Source organism: Oncorhynchus kisutch, linkage group LG10 (genome assembly GCF_002021735.2).
Source record: "Oncorhynchus kisutch isolate 150728-3 linkage group LG10, Okis_V2, whole genome shotgun sequence".
NCBI classification, from domain to species: Eukaryota; Metazoa; Chordata; class Actinopteri; order Salmoniformes; family Salmonidae; genus Oncorhynchus; species Oncorhynchus kisutch.
The window spans coordinates 40,520,229-40,541,116 of record NC_034183.2 but is presented as its reverse complement, the minus strand read 5'-3'; the positions used below and the strand labels follow the sequence as shown (position 1 = coordinate 40,541,116).

Genomic DNA, 20,888 nt, shown 5'->3' with positions numbered 1-20,888 from the left:
TCTCCTCTTCAGAGTTGTATAATATAGGGAACACGAAAGCTCTTTCTCCAGTCCCTGGAAGCCCAGTTCAGAGAATGTCAAAGATGCTCAGTTTTAGACCTAGTGAGGTGTGTGTGCAGCCTTATAGGATGCGAAGGGGGTTGTTTTGGTACGTAGCTTCATAATATTCGGGGGGAAAAAAACGTTTTGCCGTGCTGCCACCTCCCGGTGTTCTTGAACTTGGGATTCTATTTGAAGTCATTGTTATGTAATGCGGGCGAGAAGGCTGTACCTGTTACCCACTTCACAATGATGTATGATATGTCTCGGGTGTTTCTTCTCCCTAGCTCCAGACAGCTGTAACATGGGCAGTCTACCTAACGGGGGCTGTCAGTACCTGTGTCTCAAAGCCCCACAGATCACAGACCACTCCCCCAAGTACACCTGCGCCTGCCCCGATGACATGGAGCTAGGGCCCGACATGAGGCGCTGTGTCACAGGTAAACTGTTTTAAAACCCCGCCGCGCAACTTTTTCTTCCCTCACTTTACAGCTCTCCCGCATGCCAAACAGACGAAGATTCCATCTGCCAATCAAACTGTCCTCCTCTGGGAACACTGTTTCTATCCCTCTCTCTGAAGACTCTACGTCAAGAGAGAGAGAGAGAGAGAGAGAGAGAGAGAGAGAAAATACACACACACACAGGCCACTGGGCAGCATAACTGTACTGCAGATACTCTCTCTGTACCAGAGAGAATTTGTAGTTGTAAGTGCAGAGAAGGCAGTTTTGAGTAGTTCAGACCCATTTTTGTTGATGTCTGTTCATGTAAACTGTACAGCTGTCTGTGTCAGTTTACGGTGAAACGCTTGTCTGTGCTATCAGTCAAGCTGCCAGCCTGATAACTCTCGGGTCTCTGTTTAATGTGCTCTTCCCCCCTGCAGTCAAACCCAAGACAACCACAGCAGCTCCTACCACAACCACCACTACTTCCACACCAGCTCCGACTACAACCACTACTACAACCACAGCTACTTCTACAACCACGACTCCAACCAGTACAACCACAGCTGCTCCTACAACCACCTCCACAACTGCGCGACCACATACGGCCAAAACCACACATCAGCCCAGCACCACGCGGTCGACCACAGCTTCTACAACGTCCCCCCCTCCTCCTCCCCCCAGGAACACAGCTTCATGGAGGACACCCCCCTCCACCTCCTTATCCACCACCACGTTGCCTGCAACCTCCACCCCTGGTCCCCGCTCCACCTCCACACACAGCCCACCTCTACCCCCGAACAACATTCAGAGAGAGAACGCTAACCTCTCCCACCGCTGTAAGTGGCTTTCAGAAGTGTGTGTGTGTGTGTTTCCGTGCGGGCTTGTCTATACATGTATGAACAGATACAGATGTGTATCAACAACTACGTACTCTTGTCACAACGACGGAGCGGCTACTCTCCCACTAAATATTCCTCCCGAGCGCTCTTCCCTCTGTTCTCCACCTCTCTTCTCTTTACCTGTGACTGACAGTTTGAGTGTGTAATGACAGACTAGGCCACTCTCTACAGTGTATGAGAGAATCACTCAGTGCATCACGTCTGTCCACCCTGCCTCTCCTCTCCTCATCAGAGGGGTGTGGTTTACCTGTCAATCAATCAATCACATAGATTTTTCAAGCCCTTTTTTACACCAGCAGTTGTCACGAAGTGCTCATGCAGAAACCCAGCGCTAACTTACGCTTGCAGACCCGTTGTCCCCTTCCCATTGTCCCCTTCCCATTGTCCCCTTCCCATTGTCCCCTTCCCTCATCTGTCATCTTGAGTCCTGCAAACCTGGGATCACTTTCTTCTTCTTTCTCTCGCTCTGCCTGTCTCTCTCTCTCCCTCTCTCCAGGACTCATTCCCTTTTCCTTTTTGTCGTCCTCCTTTCAATCAAAGCTTTATTGGCAACGACAGCTTGAGAGCAACATACTGTATATTGGAAAACAACAATGAAATGACAATGAAAATGACTTAAATTGCTCAAAATGTGTTTCCTATGCAATCTTTTTTAAGACAACAAAGTCAGTTGTGATTATAGTTGCAACAACGGGACACACATCCGCGGTGAGCTTTGTTAAAACTGTGTGCTGAACAGACAAATAGAAAATCAATGATTCAACTTACACCACTCTCATCGGGCTCTTTCAGCTTGCACTAGATGAAGACACTCAGCAAAACACACTGGATGACTCACCCGTACATACAGTTGAAGTCGGAAGTTTACACACACCTTAGCCAAATGCATTTAAACTCAGTTTTTCACAATTCCTGACCTTTAATCCGAATAAAAATTCCCTGTCTTAGGTCAGTTAGGATCACCACTTTATTTTAAGAATGTGAAATGTCGGAATAATATTAGAGAGAATTATTTATTTCAGCTTTTATTTCTTTCATCACATTCCCAGTGGTTCAGAAGTTTACATACACTCAATTAGTATTTGCTATTATTGCCTTTAAATTGTTAAACTTGGGACAAATGTTTCGGGTAGCCTTACATAAGCTTCTCACAATAAGTTGGGTGAATTTTGGCCCATTCCTCCTGACAAGAGCTGGTGTAACTGAGTCAGGTTTGTAGGCCTGCTTGCTCTCACATGCTTTTTCAGTTCTGCCCACAAAATGTCTATAGGATTGATGTCAGGGCTTTGTGATGGCCACTCCAATACCTTGACTTTTTTGTCCTGAAGCCATTTTGCCACAACTTTGTAAGTATGCTTGGGGTCATTGTCCATTTGGAAGACCCATTTGCCACCTATTTTATTTATTTATTTATTTTACTTCACCTTTATTTAACCAGGTTGGCTAGTTGAGAACAAGTTCTCATTTGCAACTGCGACCTGGCCAAGATAAAGCGTAGCAATTCGACACATACAACAACACAGAGTTACACATGGAATAAACAAAACATACAGTCAATAATACAGTAGAACAAAAGAAAACAAAAGTCCATATACAGTGAGTGCAAATGAGGTAAGTTAAGGAAATAAATAGGCCATTGTGGCGAAGTAATTACAATATAGCAATTAAACACTGGAATGGTAGATCGGCAGAAGATGAATGTGCAGGTAGAGATACTGGGGTGCGAAGGAGCTAAATAAATAAATAAATACCAGTATGGGGATGAGGTAGGTAGATAGATGGGCTGTTTACAGATAGGCTAAGTACAGGTGCAGTGATCTGTAAACTGCTCTGACAGCTGGTGCTTAAAGCTAGTGAGGGAGATGTGAGTCTTCAGCTTCAGAGATTGTTGCAATTCGTTCCAGTCATGGGCAGCAGAGAACTGGAAGGAAAGACAACCAAAGGAGGAATTGGCTTTGGGGGTGACCAGTGAGATATACCTGCTGGAGCGCGTGCTACGAGTGGGTGCTGCTATGGTGGTCAGTGAGCTGAGATAAGGCGGGGCTTTACCTAGCAGAGACTTGTAGATAACCTGTAGCCAGTGGGTTTGGCGACGAGTATGAAGCGAGGGCCAACCAACGAGAGCGTACAGGTCATAATGGTGGGTAGTGTATGGGGCTTTGGTGACAAAACGGATGGCACTGTGATAGACTGCATCCAGTTTGTTGAATAGAGTGTTGGAAGCTATTTTATAGATGACATCACCGAAGTCGAGGATCAGTAGGGTGGTCAGTTTTACGAGGGTATGTTTGGCAGCATGAGTGAAGGATGCTTTGTTGCGATATAGGATTGGAGATCCTTAATGTGAGTCTGGAAGGAGAGTTTACAGTCTAACCAGACACCCAGGTATTTGTAGTTGTCCACATATTCTAAGTCAGAGCCGTCCAGAGTAGTGATGCTGGACGGGCGAGCAGGTGCGGGCAGCGATCGATTGAAAAGCATGCATTTAGTTTTACTTGCGTTTAAGAGCAGTTGGAGGCCACGAAAGGAGAGTTGTATGGCATTGAAGCTCGTCTGGAGGTTAGTTAACACAGTGTCCAAGGAGGGGCCAGAAGTATACAGAATGGTGTCGTCTGCGTAGAGGTGGATCAGAGAATCACCAGCAGCAAGAGCAACATCATTGATGTATACAGAAAAGAGAGTCGGCCCGAGAATTGAACCCTGTGGCACACCCATAGAGACTGTCAGAGGTCCAGACAACAGGCCCTCCGATTTGACACACTGAACTCTATCATAGAAGTAGTTGGTAAACCAGGCGAGGCAATCATTTGAGAAACCAAGGCTGTCGAGTCTGCCAATAATAATGTTGTGATTGACAGAGTCGAAAGCCTTGGCCAGGTCGATGAATACGGCTGCACAGTAATGTCTCTTATCGATGGCGGTTATGATGTCATTTAGAACCTTGAGCAAGGCTGAGGTGCACCCATCACCAGCTCTGAAACCAGATTGCATAGAGGAGAAGGTATGGTGGGATTCGAAATGTTCAGTAATCTGTTTGTTAACTTGGCTTTCGAAGACCTTAGAAAGACAGGGTAGGATAGATATAGGTCTGTAGCAGTTTGGGTCTAGAGTGTCACCCCCTTTGAAGAGGGGGATGACCGGGGCAGCTTTCCAATCTTTGGGAATCTCAGACGATACGAAAGAGAGGTTGAACAGGCTAGTAATAGGGGTTACAACAATTTCGGGCAGAAAGAAAGAGAGGGTCCAGATTGTCTAGCCCGGCTGATTTGTAGGGGTCCCGATTTTGCAGCTCTTTCAGAACATTGGCTATCTGGATTTGGGTGAAGGAGAAATGGTGGGGGCTTTGGCGGGTTGCTGTGGAGGGTGCCGGGCAGTTGACCGGGGTAGGGGTAGCCATGCTGGCCAGCCGTAGAGAAATGCTTATTGAAATTCTCAACTATAGTGGATTTATCGGTGGTAACAGTGTTTCGTAGCCTCGGAGCAGTGGGCAGCTGGGAGGAGGTGCTCTTATTCTCCATGGACTTTACAGTGTTCCAGAACTTTTTTGAGTTAGTACTACAGGATGCAAATTTCTGTTTGAAAAAGCTTGCCTTAGCTTTTCTAACTGCCTGTGTATATTTGTTCCTAACTTCCCTGAAAAGTTGCATATCACGGGAACTATTCGATGCTAATACAGAACGCCACAGGATGTTTTTGTGCTGCTCAAGGGCAGACAGGTCTGGCGTGAACCAAGGACTATATCTATTCCTAGTTCTACATTTTTTGAGGGGGGCATGCTTATTTTAAGATGGTGAGGAAGGCACTTTTAAAGAATAGCCAAGCTTTAACTTCCTGACTGATGTCTTGAGATGTTGCTTAAATACAGTGCCTTGCGAAAGTATTCGGCCCCCTTGAACTTTGCGACCTTTTGCCACATTTCAGGCTTCAAACATAAAGATATAATACTGTATTTTTTTGTGAAGAATCAACAACAAGTGGGACACAATCATGAAGTGGAACGACATTTATTGGATATTTCTATTTTCTTTAACAAATCAAAAACTGAAAAATTGGACGTGCAAAATTATTCAGCCCCTTTACTTTCATTGCAGCAAACTCTCTCCAGAAGTTCAGTGAGGATCTCTGAATGATCCAATGTTGACCTAAATGACTAATGATGATAAATACAATCCACCTGTGTGTAATCAAGTCTCCGTATAAATGCACATGCACTGTGATAGTCTCAGAGGTCCGTTAAAAGCGCAGAGAGCATCATGAAGAACAAGGAACACACCAGGCAGGTCCGAGATACTGTTGTGAAGAAGTTTAAAGCCGGATTTGGATACAAAAATATTTCCTAAGCTTTAAACATCCCAAGGAGCACTGTGCAAGCGATAATATTGAAATGGAAGGAGTATCAGACCACTGCAAATCTACCAAGACCTGGCCGTCCCTCTAAACTTTCAGTTCATACAAGGAGAAGACTGATCAGAGATGCAGCCAAGAGGCCCATGATCACTCTGGATGAACTGCAGAGATCTACAGCTGAGGTGGGAGACTCTGTCCATAGGACAACAATCAGTCGTATATTGCACAAATCTGGACGTTATGGAAGAGTGGCAAGAAAGCCATTTCTTAAAGATATCCATAAAAAGTGTTGTTTAAAGTTTGCCACAAGCCACCTGGGAGACACACCAAACATGTGGAAGAAGGTGCTCTGGTCAGATGAAACCAAAATGGAACTTTTTGGCAACAATGCAAAACGTTATGTTTGGCGTAAAAGCAACACAGCTCATCACCCTGAACACACCATCCCCAGTGTCAAACATGGTGGTGGCAGCATCATGGTTTGGGCCTGCTTTTCTTCAGCAGGGACAGGGAAGATGGTTAAAATTGATGGGAAGATGGATGGAGCCAAATACAGGACCATTCTGGAAGAAAACCTGATGGAGTCTGCAAAAGACCTAAGACTGGGACGGAGATTTGTCTTCCAACAAGACAATGATCCAAAACATAAAGCAAAATCTACAATGGAATGGTTCAAAAATAAACATATCCAGGTGTTAGAATGGCCAAGTCAAAGTCCAGACCTGAATCCAATCGAGAATCTGTGGAAAGAACTGAAAACTGCTCTCCATCCAACCTCACTGAGCTCGAGCTGTTTTGCAAGGAGGAATGGGAAAAAATGTCAGTCTCTCGATGTGCAAAACTGATAGAGACATACCCCAAGCGACTTACAGCTGTAATCGCAGCAAAAGGTGACGCTACAAAGTATTAACTTAATGGGGCTGAATAATATTGCACGCCCAATTTTTCAGTTTTTGATTTGTTAAAAAAGTTTGAAATATCCAATAAATGTCGTTCCACTTCATGATTGTGTCCCACTTGTTGTTGATTCTTCACAAAAAAAATACAGTTTTATATCTTTATGTTTGAAGCCTGAAATGTGGCAAAAGATCGCAAAGTTCAAGGGGGCCGAATACTTTCGCAAGGCACTGTATATCCACATCATTTTCCTCTTCATGCTGCCATCTATTTTGTGAAGTGCACCAGTCCCTCCTGCAGCAAAGCACCCCCGCAACATGATGCTGCCACCCCCGTACTTCACGGTTGGGATGGTGTTCTTCGGCTTGCAAGCCTCCCCCTTTTTCCTCCAAACAGTTTTCCTCATTATGACCAAACAGTTCTAGTTTTGTTTCATCAAACCTGAGGACATTTCTCCAAAGAGTAGGATCTTTGTCTCCATGTGCAGTTGCAAACTGTAGTCTGTCTTTTTTATGGCGGATTTGGAGCAGTGGCTTCTTCCTTGCTGAGGGGCCTTTCAGGTTGTGTCAATATAGACTCGTTTTACTGTGGATATAGATACTTTTGTACCTGTTTCCTCCATCCTCTTCACAAGGTCCTTTGATGTTGTTCTGGGATTGATTTGCACTTTTCGCACCAAAGTACGTTTATCTCTAGGAGACAAAATGTGTCTCCTTCCTGAGCAGTATGACGGCTGCGTGGTCCCATGGTGTTTATACTTGCGTACTATTGTTTGTACAGATGTTCGTGGTACCTTCAGGTGTTTGGAAATTGCTCCCAAAGATGAACCAGACTTGTGGAGGTCTACAATAATTTTTCTGAGGTCTTGGCTGATTTCTTTAGATTTTTCCATGATGTCAAGCAAAGAGGCACTGAGTTTGAGGTAGGCCTTGAAATACATCCACAGGTACACCTCCAATTGACTCAAATGATGTCAATTAGCCTATCAGAAGCTTCTAAAGCCATGACATCATCTTCTGGAATTTTCCAAGCTGTTTAAAGGCAGTCAACTTAGTGTAAAGCCATGACATCATTTTCTGGAATTTTCCAAGCTGTTTAAAGGCAGTCAACTTTGTGTATGTCAACTTCTGACCCACAGGAATTGTGATACAGTGAATTATAAGTGAAATAATCTGTCTGTAAACAAATATTGGAAAAATGACTTGTTACATGCACAAAGTAGATGTCCTAACCGACTTGCCAAAACTGTAGTTTGTTCACAAGAAATTTGTGGAGTGCTTGAAAAACAAGTTTTAATGACTCCAACCTAAGTGTATGTAAACTTCCGACTTCAACTGTGTATGTATGTGTGTATACTTTCCCATATAACCCAGGCGATAGAGCGCCACCGTCAGGCCAGTGTTTGTTACGACAGTCTCTGGGAAGTGTTCATATTGATTAGTGTGTGTAGTAGTTATTTATGAGGAGGAGCAGAGCGAGAGTCGCTGGGTTTGTATTCATAAAAAGTAAGCAGCAGAACCACGCTAGGCTAAACTATGAATGTGGTGAGCCTGCTCTGGAGTCTGCACTATATAGGTCGAACCATTGCTGATCACTCTACAGACACGGTATAGTGAGAGAGAGGGAGAGAAGCTGTGGGGGCAGAGAGTTGAATAGAGAAGAGGGAGGGAGTAAGGAGATGGTTGGGATTTGGCAATGTGGTACAGAGAGGAGGGGGAAAGAAGGGATGAGAAAGGTATAGTTTAAAGTGATGGAGAGAGAGAGAGAGCCTAAGGGTGAGAGGAAGAGTTAGAGAGTAGAGGACGGAGAGAACAGATGGGAGTTAAGAGGAGAGTTTAGTGAGCTGACAGAAAATGATGTATAGAGGAAGAAGAGGGAATGGGAGACAGAGGGAGAGAGTTTTAGGAAGAGTTAGGAGTGGATGTTCCAGTAAGCAGTCTCTCTGTGGTCCCCTAACCAATCAGACTTCAGAAGCAAAAGCATGTTCCAATGTTCTAAGAAGGAAAAATGCTCCTACTTCTACACCGCAAGCAGTCGTAGGGAGGGGGGCGGAGATGGACGGGGGAAAATGGGACACGACGAGCAGTTTTCCCGATTTCCCGAACCCACAGGTCATGTGTTATTCCGAGTTGGTGCACAATGCACATCGGAGGGTTTTGCCGACATCAGCTGTTAGACGTGCGTTGCATTACGCTGTGCACGGCAGAGCGGAAAAGGCGCAGGCGCTGCAACTAAAAGATGAAAGCGAAACAGTGGATAGTGGTGTTGTAACAAAACACTGGTACAGCTCCCACGCACACCCACCGACACAGAGAAAGTAACCCTGCAGGTCGAGGTTCAGAGACAGTCAAAATGGATCAAGTGTATGTTCTGTGCGCTACTGTAAAATCCCTCCCCGATAATAATACTCCATAATGAAATTCACTCTTTTCAGCAACTTCAGTCCCCTCATTCCACAGTTCCCACCCTCCAGAGCCTCAGGGCCAGTTCTTTCATAACACATTTAATATGATTTGATTAATCCCCTTTTGGAGTCTTAGAGCCTATTGGACGTCACTCATGCTTTGGGAACCACGTGACATTTCCTCCACTTTCGCTTAGTCAGAAACTACTCTACAATACCTCCAGTTTAGAGTATTAGTGTGTGTGTGTGATAGATTCATTCACTATCTGATTGTGTGGAGGCTATCATTATGCGGCTGTAGTCGTTATGATCTGCCCTGTTAATCTCCCAGGCTAGGCTCCATTATAGCTGGATAATTAGAGTGTTGCTAATGGCCCAACAGCCCTAATGGGGAGATGAGGCTGGATTTATTTCCTCGAGAAGGCCTGAGCTCCACACAAACCTGGGTTAGAGGTGAAGGGGAGAGATGGGGGAGACGAGATGGTGGGACAAGGGACCATTAGACAAAACATGAGAGGTGTAGGGAAGAAGGGAGGGCACTGCCTCTATTTTATTTAATAATTTTTTATTTCACCTTTATTTAACCAGGTAGGCCAGTTGAGAACAAGTTCTCATTTACATCTGCGACCTGGCCAAGATAAGGCAAAGCAGTGTGACAAAAACAACAACACAGAGTTACACATAAACAAACGTACAGTCAATAACACAAAAGAAAAGAAAAATAGAAAAATCTATGTACAGTGTGTGCAAATGCAGAAGAGTAGGGAGGTAGACAATAAATAGGCCATAGAGGCGAAAATATTTACAATTTAGCATTAATACTGGAGTTATAGATGTACAGATGATGATGTGCAAGTAGAGATACTGGGGTGCAAAAGAGCAAGAGGGTCAGTAATAATATGGGGATGAGGTAGTTGGGTGTGCTATTTACAGATTGGCTGTGTACAGGTACAGTGATCAGTAAGCTGCTCTGACAGCTGATGCTTAAAGTTATAGAGGGAGATATAAGACTCCAGCTTCAGAGATTTTTGCAATTCGTTCCAGTCATTGGCAGCAGAGAACTGGAAGGAACGGCGGCCAAAGGACGTGTTGGCTTTGGGGATGACCAGTGAGATATACCTGCTGGAGTGCGTGCTATGGTCGGGTGTTGCTATGGTGACCAGTGAGCTGAGATAAGGCGGGGCTTTACCTAGCAAAGACTTATAGATGACCTGGAGCCAGTGGGTTTGGCGAAGGATATGTAGTGAGGGCCAGCCAACGAGAGCATACAGTTCACAGTGTTGGGTAGTATATGGGGCTTTGGTGATAAAACGGATGGCACCGTGATAGACTACATCCAGTTTGCTGAGTAGAGTGTTGGGGGTTATTTTGTAAATGACATCGCCGAAGTCAAGGATTGGTAGAATAGTCAGTTTTAAGAAGGAATGTTTGGCGGCATGAGGGAAGGAGGTTTTGTTGCCAAATAGGAAGCCAATTCCAGATTTACTACAAATATTTAATTTTCATGAAATCATAAGTGCAATATAGCAAAACACAGCGTAGCTTGTTGTTAATCCACCTGCTGTGTCAGATTTCAAAAAAGCTTTACAGCAAAAGCTATCCAAGCGTTTATGTTAGGACATCTCTCTCAGCAGACAAAACATTACAAACAGCTAGCAGCAAAGTAGATTGGTCACGAAAGTCAGAAAAGCAATCAAATGATTCGCTTACCTTTGATGATATTCGGATGTTTGCACTCACGAGACTCCCAGTTACACAATAAATGTTCCTTTTGTTCGATAAATATTATTTTTATATCCAAAAACCTCCATTTGGTTGGCGCGTTTTGTTCAGAAATCCACAGACTCGTGCAGGTCATGACGGGCAGATGAAAATTCCAAATATTATCCGTAAAGTTTGTAGAAACATGTCAAACGTTTTTTATAATCAATCCTCAGGTTGTTTTCACAATAAATAATCGATAATATTTCAACCGGACCATAGCTTTTTCAATAGGAGAGAGAGAGAAAATGTCTGCTCCAAGCTGTTGCGCATGCAAAACTCTGCTGGCACCAAGCCATCCACTGACGCGATGTGATCATTCTTGCTCATTTTCAGAATAAAAGCCTGAAACTATGTCTAAAGACATGTGGAAGCCATAGGAAAAGGAATGTGGTTGATATCCCTTTAAATGGAGGGAAGGCATGCAATGGAACAGGGAGATTTGTTTCTATTAGGCACTTCCTGGTTGGATTTTCCTCAGGTTTTCACCTGCAATATCAGTTCTGTTATACTCACAGACAATATTTTGACAGTTTTGGAAACTTTAGAGTGTTTTCTATTATACAATTATATGCATATTCTAGATTCTGGGCCTGAGAAATAGGCAGTTTCATTTGGGTATGTTTTTCATCCAAACATCAAAATACTTCCCCCTACACTCAACAGGTTAATGTGAGTCTGGAAGGAGAGTTTACAGTCTAACCAGACACCCAGGTATTTGTAGTTGTCCACATATTCTAGGTCAGAACCGTCCAGTGTAGTGATGCTAGACGGGCGGGAGGGTGAGGGTGCTAGTTTTACTAGTATTTAAAAGCAGTTGGAGGCCACAGTAGGAGTGTTGTATGGCATTGAAGCTCATTTGGAGGTTTGTTAGCACAGTGTCCAAAGAAGGTCCAGATGTATACAGAATGGTATAGAGGTGGATCAGAGAATCACCAGCAGCAAGAGCGACATCATTGATATATACAGAGAAAAGAGTCGGCCTGAGAATTGAACCCTGTGGCACCCCCATCATGACTGCCAGAGGTCCGGACAACAGGCCCTCCGATTTGTCACACTGACCTCTATTTGAGAAGTAGTTGGTGAACCAGGCGAGGCAGTCATTTGAGAAGCCAAAGCCTGCCGATAAGAATGCGGTGATTGACAGAGTCAAAAGCCTTGGCCAGGTCGATGAAGACGGCTGCACAGTACTGTCTTTTATCAATTGTGGTTATGATATCGTTTAGGACCTTGAGCGTGGCTGATGTGCACCCATGACCAGCTCGGAAAACAGATTGCATAGCGGAGAAGGTACGGCGGGATTCAAAATGGTCGGTGATCTGTTTATTAATTTGGCTTTCGAAGATTTTAGAAAGGAAGGGCAGGAAGGATATAGGTCTATAACAGTTTGGGTCTAGACTGTCTCTCCCTTTGAAAAGGGGATGACCACGGCAGATTTCCAATCTTTGGGCATCTCAGACGATACAAAAGAGAGGTTGAATAGGCCAGTAATAGGGGTTGCAACAATTTCTGCGGATAATTTTAGGAAGAGAGGGTCCAGATTGTCTAGCAAAGTTGCTGCAGGGGGTGCTGAGATGTTGGCCCTGCTAGGGGTAGCCAGGTGGAAAGCATAGCCAGACGTGTATAAATGCTTATTGAAATTGTCGATTAGCAGGTTTCTGTGCGCGGAATAATAGATTCAAGGCATAATGTACAGTATGGTAGGATGTGAGTACAGTTGAGGTAAGCCTAGGCGATGAGAGAGGTTTTGTCTCTAGAGCACCATTTAAGCCAGGTGCGGTCACCGCATGTGTGGGGGGTGGAACAAAAGGGCTAGCTAAGGCATATTAAGTATTAAGAGGCTCTACAGTGAAATAAGACAAAAATTACTTACCAGCAATAGACAAGGCATATTGACATTAGGGAGAGGCATGTGTAGCCGAGTGATATTAGGGTCCATTGAGTAGCTAGGCGAGCTGGAGGCACTGCGTTTCAGACAGCTAGCAGGCTTGGGCTAGCAGGCTAGCAGATGGGCCTCGGGGGACGTGCTGAGATGTTGGCCCTGCTAGGGGTAGCCAGGTGAAAAGCATGGCCAGACGTGTATAAATGCTTATTGAAATTTTCGATTATCGATTTATCGGTGGTGCCAGTGTTTCCTATCCTCAGTGCAGTGGACAGCTGGGAGGAAGTGCTCTTATTCTCCATGGACTTTACAGTGTCCCAAAACTTTTTAGAATTAGTGCTACAGGAAATTTCTGTTTGAAAAACCTAGCCTTAGCTTTCCTAACTGACATAGTATGTTGGTTCCTGACTTCCCTGAAAAGTTGCATATCACGGGGGCTATTCGATGCTAATGCAGAACGCCACATTTTTTGAATGGAGCCTACTTATTTAAGATGGAGAGGAAAGCACTTCTGAAGAGCAACCAGGCATCCTCTATATCCTTCTAGGATACCCGGGCCAGACCGGAGCTGGAATTGTTAGGGCACAGACCTGGATAGTTTGACAGAACTCTGCAGCCTATCTCTGCAGTAGATTGCAGCTCCGCCCCCTTTGGCAGTTCTATCTTGTCAGAAAATGTTATAGTTAAGGATGTAATTTCAGGAATTTTGGTGGCCTTCCTAAGCCAGGATTCAGACACGGCTAGGACATCCGGTTTGGCGGAGTGTGCTAAAGCAGTGAAAATAACAAACTTAAGGAGGAGGCTTCTAATGTTAACATGCATGAAACCAATGCTTTTACGGTTACAGAAGTCAACAAATGAGAGCGCCCAGGGAATGGGAGTGATGCTGGGGGCTGCAGGGTTAACCTCAACATCACCAGAGGAACAAAGGAGGAGTAGGATTAGAGTATGGCTAAAGGTTAAAAGAACTGGTCGTCTAGTGCGTTCGGAACAGAAAGTAAAAGGAGCAGGTTTCTGGCCGCGGAAGAATAGATTCAAGGCATAATGTACAGTGTGGTAGGATGTGAGTACAGTTGAGGTAAGCCTAGGCGATGAGAGAGGTTTTGTCTCTAGAGCACCATTTAAGCCAGGTGAGGTCACCGCATGTGTGGGGGGGTGGAACAAAAGGGCTAGCTAAGGCATATTAAGTAGGGCTAGAGGCTCTACAGTGAAATAAAACAAAAATTACTTACCAGCAATAGACAAGGCATGTTGACTTTAGGGAGAGGGAGTGATCATAGGGTCCAGTGAGTAGCTAGGCGAGCTGGAGGCACGGCGTTTCAGACAGCTAGCAGGCTTGGGCTAGCAGGCTAGCAGATGGGCCTCGGGGGATGTCGCAACGGGAGAGCCTGTTGAAACCCCTACGGACGGTTACGCCGGCAGACCAGTCGTGATGGATCGGCGGGGCTCCGTGTCGGCAGACAAAGGGTCCAGGCCAATTGACAAAATAGGTAATTGAAGCCCAGGAATTGCTTGATGTATCTCTTCGGCTAGCCGGGAGATTGGCCTAGCTCCAGGCTAGCTCCAGGCTAACTGGTGCTTGCTTCGGGACAGAGACGTTAGCCAGGAGTAGCCACTCGGATAGCAGCTAGCTAGCTGCGATGATCCGGAGTAAAGGTTCAGAGCTTGCGGCAGGAATCCGGAGATGTGGTGGAGAAAAAGAAGTCCGATGTGCTCTGGGTTGATATCGCGCTGTGCAGGCTGGCAGGAGTTGACTATCTATCTAGAGAGGATAGAAGGAGGAAGGAGAGGTGTTTTACTGTGCTTATCACTTGTTCTTCTAAACATTGTTCTTCTATTTATATTCCCTTTTGTCATTCTTCTCTCTCTCTCCCTCTCTCTCTCTCTCTCTCTCTCTCAGCTGGGAATGAACACTACCTTTTGGGTAACAACATAACAGTGGCGATCCTGGGTATAGTGATCCCTGTAGGTGAGTACAAGTCTATTGTACCATGTGATGTTTGTCTGCTTCTCCCTGCTTCGTCCGTCCGTCTCCGCGTCTGCCTTGGTCACCCCTACAAATGACTTTGCCTGGCTGAAGAATGGGTGTGTATGTGTGTGAGCGTGTTTATTTTATTTTATCAGGAGCCCGTTTAGCTGTTGCACATGCAGCAGATATACTCTTCCTGGAGTCTCCAGAAAACATAAAATACATGACAGAGTAAAAGAACAACACAAAATATTATTACAATACAATTACAATTCAATGCAATATATTGTCAAGGCATCAAGAGACAAAAAATACCTGAAAATAATATTTAGACACTATTCATATATACATATTCATATACTTATATAGAGTACAGTTCAATTAGACATTTAGAAAGAGGAGAGGTGTGTGTGTGGTGTGAACGTATGCGTGAGTAAATCATGACCACGTGTGAGTGTGTGTGTGTGTTCACATGATATTTACTGTAGGTTATGAAATACAAAGCAATCTATCTATCCTTCATTGAGCCCATGTGGCAACGTAGAGCTCATCCAAATAACACCGTGACTGAAGACCATAGGGCATCAGGGCTTAACCCCTCTTAAGTCAGATGTACATATTGCCCATGTTATCACATACTACAATATATAGCCTTTTGGCTTAAGATGGCCAGTACGGATACTCCAGGATAAACCTCAATTATGTCTGAAATGACTGGTGATCAGCTTAGTGTATAAATGACCTTGCTCTAGCATACATTATGTCTATAATTGACTCTTCAAAATGAGATATCCCAAACCCAGGCCCGTTAAAGACATCCGACTGTGTCTCTCACCCTCTCCTTCCTTCCCTCACTTCGTGTTCCCCCTTTCATATCTCTCAATGGTAAATGAAACGGTTAATGCTCCCTCCATGTTTCTGAGAGCTTCAGAGCTGAGCTATTGGGAGACAAAAAGCAGATTTTTTTTTCTTTCAAAGGAATGTTTACATGAGAACAAAGGGGTTTCTTAGAATTCAGGCTCAATCATGGAAGAGTCTCTAGTGCCCCCCCCCCCCAACAATAGACCAATTAGACTGGGCCTTCCATGGGAATACTGCCATGCTCCTCCGCCTGATAAGGAAATTAGGACTGGGAACAGCAGCCAGACATGGCTTAGTCTTTTTCCCTATTCCCATTCCAACCACTACACCCCCTATTCCCTGTTCCTGGAATAACACTATACCCAGCCATGGATTAAATGGAATCCTATGTGTGTGGTCAGATGTGTGTAGAATAGCCATGTGGGATTGTGCACGTGCAATGCTCCTTGCTAAGTGTGTTTGTGGTTGGGTTTGGGTGTGAATGCACGTTCATGTGTCTGTTCAAGGGTGTATTTGTTTCGTATTTGAATAGGTGTGTTTTCGAGAGACTGTGTGTGCATAGATTGATTGCTGTGTGTGTAAGAGCACATGTACCATATGTGGGTATGCAAAAGCTCCGCTCTGCCTCCCCTGGCTGTGTTAACGTGCCCCGCCATGTGTGTGTCGCTGTGTGTGTGTGTGTCACACACGCAGTTCCTATCCTTGCCACAGTGGTCATCGGCCTGCTCTGCACCGCCGGCTTCCTGGTCTGGCGTAACTGGCGCCGGAAGAACACCAAGAGTATGAACTTCGACAACCCTGTCTACCGCAAGACCACGGAGGACGACGATGACGAGATTCACATCGGCCGAACGGGAGAGTCCATCGGTCACGTCTACCCCGCTGTGAGTGGCAGCGCCCACCAGCCATTCATAGCCCTGCCCCTGGGGGGCGGGATCACAGACAGCAACTCCCATTGGTACTCTGGGGCACCCGTGCACCCTGCCGGCAAATGAGTTGAGAGTGGGTGGGACTTGGAAGCAGAGAGAGGGTTTTGGGTGTGTGGGTCGGCGGAAGTCTCCTTAGGTCTGTGGAAGAAAGGGAGAGGCTTACATCCTCTCACACAGAAACACACACACTTAAGTCACAAAATCATTCCAAACCCACCCTTGGTCAAAAACACTCCCGTTGACGTTGAGCCCTTCATCACCAGTCTACCACCACATAATCACTCCCTCCATTCACCACTTGACAGTGTGTGTTAGTGTGCTATCGTTGTGCGTTAGGGAAGCACAGCGCTCGGTGTTTTGAGCTTTATCTTCTCACCTCTGAAGACTTAGGCTGTATCCCAAGTGACACCCCATTCCCTATATAGTGCACTGCATTTGATCAGAGCCCTATGGGCCTATATAGGGAATAGGGTGCCATTTGAGATTCAGACTTAGTGAAGGGAGAATCCATTCACTGGTTTTGTTCCTTTGGAGTGTAAATTAGGCACAAGTGGAACAAAAACCAGGACAGAAATTGCACCTTAGACGATGGGACAATCTTTAATCATATTAATTTATTCCAGATTATTCCGGTTTTATATGTATTTCTCTATGTAAATAAGTGTTTTGTTTTTCTAGCAATGTATTTGTAAGGTATCTTAGATACAGACGAGCTGGTAAACATGAACATGGACCAGAGCAGACAAAGACAAAGAGGTGGGATGGGTTAGCGCTAGGACCAGTTGGCATGGTGACACGTGTGGCTGTGGTGGCGCCGCGTGGTAGAGACAGCGGGAGATGGGCGTAGGTGACAGGTTATACACGCAGACACACACACACACACACACATACACACACAGTTGGTATGCTACAGTGTTGTGCTGAGAGGCCATGCTGAAAACCTGCTCCCCTTCAGAGTGCGTAGTGGGGAACAAGCTTCCCCCTGTGTTTTTGCTCTTTTCCTCCACTGCTCCTCTCCTTTACCATACTGTATGTTAGCTGGATGGTGTGTCAGTCAAATAGAGACGTCAAAGTGGCCTGAGGTGGATCAGGCGTCCTTCTCTGTAAGCGCATGCAGCTCTCCTCACGTCACGGCCAAATCAGTGTGCGGGGGATCGAGGGACGAGGAGGAAAAGGAGTGTGGGATCTGCAAGAAGAGCTTCTCTTCTCTCTCCTGCCCCGTTGCTCAGATTTCTTTTTCCACTGTTGCTCTTTTTTTCACCAACAAAAGAATTCCACTGCCTTTTCTTCTATTTTAGCCTTCTGGCCTCTCACTCCTCTCTCTGTCTCTTTCTCTCTCTCTCCCCCTTTTTAGCTGACCTTTTCACACTCGCACCCCCAGACACACCCCCAGACACACACCCAGACACACACCCAGACACACCCCCAGACACACACCCAGACACACACCCAGACACACCCCCAGACACACCCCCAGACACAGTGTGGTAACGTTGTTTTATCTGCTCTCTGCAGCGCGTGGCGCTCAGTCTGGAGGATGACGGATTCCCCTGAGGGGCACGCCATGTCCCCATCCACGTCCTCCCCCCTCCGTATCCCGGGGCGACCACACTGCAGAGGAGAGGGGCACAGAGAGAGAGAGAAAAAGAGAGTCTGCTCGTACCGTACCGTACACCCCCCCATGGACAGGGGGGGGGGGGGTTTATCTTTTACTTATACGTGTACCCCTCAACCCGTGTCACTAAAACACGTCCCCCTCTCTCTCTCTCTCTCTTACTCCTAACTAAAAATGAACTACTACATTACTACTACTACCACTACTACTAGCTACTACTGTGCTGTCCTCTGCCCTTCTCTCAGCCCCCATTAGTTAGTAAGTTACTGTAGTTACCAGTAGTGGTGAATGCTGCTGTCTGTCTTAATGATGATTAACATCGTTGCCCATCAGAGCACATAAATAGATGCGGGCTGGACCTCCCTGAGCACCTTGCTGTAGTCTACTTTGCCAGGAACAGAGGAAAGGCCAGCTGTGTTTTAATTATTATTTTGTGTTTGAATTTTATTTATTGTTTGTGTTTTGCTGGTGTAAATATGATAAGCCGGACCAGGTCCTGTGCCACTGAGGATAGGCTACGCGTGGGCAGAGCCAAGTTGGATGGTGGTGAGGGGGGTTAAGGGAGTGGGATTTGTAGGGAGGGGCTGTTGTGCCGGAGGGCAGCGCCACAAGAAGAAGCAGCAGGGCAGAACTCGGGGGAGGGAGGATTATGGGTAATCCGCTCTGCTGGCATCAGAGATACACAAAAGTAACTAGATAATGAACAGGTGTACAGGGGACGGGTTGGGATGGGGGTTGGGGGCGGGAGACGAGAGAGGAGGGGGTCTTTTTTGAAACTAGGAACTGTACAAGCCCTGCTGTTGTTGGACTCTGTCTGGGAGTAGGTAAGACTTTGGAAGAATTGTTGTGAGTGAGTCATTGTTCCAACGTCAAAGCACTGGATTTAAATATAAGGGAAAATGGTCACATAATAATGCTAAAATTCTGAATATGAGGGACCAATGGAGATGCAGAACATGGCTGTCTGAGTTCTCCTGTGTTAGTCATTGCACTGTTGATGAGAAAAATGAGAACCTGCTGATTGAAGGTACTGAATTCAACTACTCCATCTGTTTTCTGCAAGAAAGCACATAGGCTTGAGCTGGTACACATTCTAGTACATGCACACACAGACACAAAGAAAACACATTTCAGGCAACCCGATTCTGTAATTCTTTTCCCCCCACTAATTGATCTTTTGACCAATCAGATCACCTATGAAAAAGATCTGATATGATTGGTCAAAAGAAACATTTGTGTGGGGGGGAATCTGAATTGGGCTACATGTCTAAACGCAGCCAAAGAAGCACACACATACAAACATAATTTGGCAGGGTGCATTTGTAGCGCTCACAGCACAGCTCACTGGTTGATTGGTTGATTAATGATAGCTATACATCATGGCTCCCTTTCTTCCAATAGAAATGTCTGCTTCCAGGGTCCCTATGGGGGGGGGGGGGATGGGAGAAATACTGACAGGAACAGGAAGGGTCTTCCAGGATTAGATCTGCCCTCCCCTCCAGAATGGACCGCTCTGCTCCGGAACTCTGCTGAAGATGAATGGAAGTGATTTATCTCTGTAGAACGCTGCTGACATGGTGTCCTGTTAATCTGACACGCACTTCCAACACAGCCTTCAGTAGACAGTTACTATAGCATCGTTACACTAGCTACTGTCTGCGGGTTTCAATAGGAAGTTAGTCTCTTTCCACTACTGTTGTGTGCCCATATACAGATCCATGCCATGTGTTACTCTACACATAAAAGTGGATTTGTGGTTATTAGAATTTATTTATATTGAGTGAACTGACCAACTTATGTGGAACCCAGAGCTTCCGGAACCCACAGTTGTCTCTGTGCTGCAGTGTTCAGAGGACTGTATTCTTCTCACGTTTTACTGAAGGAGACATTTTACTGAAGGACAGTCTAAAAATTGTACTATGTTCTTCTATCCTTCACGCCTCTCGCTATTCATCACACAAGGTTGTAGTTTGTGGACTCCATCAATTCTCAAAGGCAATACAAAGTAACAGTGCAGCGTTTACAGTACACAGTGCCCTCTTGACTGAGCTTGGTTTATTTAAGACATCTATACATAGACCGTTTGTTTATGGGTATCATTTAAGAGCAGCCGCTGACGATCTGTATATTTACGGATGTGACGATTTAATCGATGGTTTTGCTCTCAGGCAAACCAGGTGATCTAGATACAAGAAAGTATTCACACCCCTTGACATTTTCCACATTTTTTTTATGTTACAGCCTGAATTTAAAATTGATTTAAATTTAGATTTTGTGTCACTGATCTACACACAATAACCCATAATGTCAAAGTGGAATTGTTTTTAGAAATGTTTACAAATTTAAAAGAAAAAGCTGAAATTTCTTGAGAATAATTATTCAACTCCTTTGTTATGGCAAGCCTAAATAAATTCAGGAGTAAAAATGTGCTGACCAAGTCCCATAATAAGTTGCATGGACTGACTCTGTGTGCAATAATAGTGTTTAACATGACTTTTAAATGACTACCCCATCTCTGTACCCCACAGCTACAGTTAGCTGTAAGATTCCTCAGTCAAGCAGTGAATATCAAGCACAGATTCAACCACAAAGACCAGGGAGGTTTTCCAATGATTCGCAAAGGGCACCTATTGGTAGATCGTACTTTTTTTTTTTTAAGCTGACAGTGAATATCCCTTTGAGCATGGTGAAGTTATTAATTACACTTTGGCTGGTGTATCAATACACCCAGTTACTACAAACATACAGGTGTTCTTCCTAACTCAGTTGACGGAGAGTGAAAAGAAGGAAGCCTGTACAGAATAAAAATATTGCATCTTGTTTGCAATAATGCACTAAAGT

General features: G+C 45.1%; 1 protein-coding gene across 4 annotated transcripts in view; it reads left to right on the top strand.

The window, feature by feature from the left end:
* Positions 1-18,473, top strand: part of LOC109897537 (low-density lipoprotein receptor-related protein 8) — a 263,445-nt gene extending 244,972 nt beyond the window's left edge. Inside the window, exons 15-19 of one of the 4 annotated variants that reach the window (XM_031833692.1) lie at positions 327-479; positions 921-1,319; positions 14,574-14,642; positions 16,215-16,387; positions 17,948-18,473. In XM_031833692.1, the coding sequence (XP_031689552.1) occupies positions 327-479; positions 921-1,319; positions 14,574-14,642; positions 16,215-16,387; positions 17,948-17,986 (833 nt within the window). In that variant the 3' untranslated portion in view covers positions 17,987-18,473. Of the gene's footprint in view, positions 1-326; positions 480-920; positions 1,320-14,573; positions 14,643-16,196 lie in introns of all 4 variants that reach the window. The other 3 variants (XM_031833691.1, XM_031833689.1, XM_031833688.1) reach the window with 3 other exon arrangements.
* Positions 18,474-20,888: the final 2,415 nt, after the last annotated feature.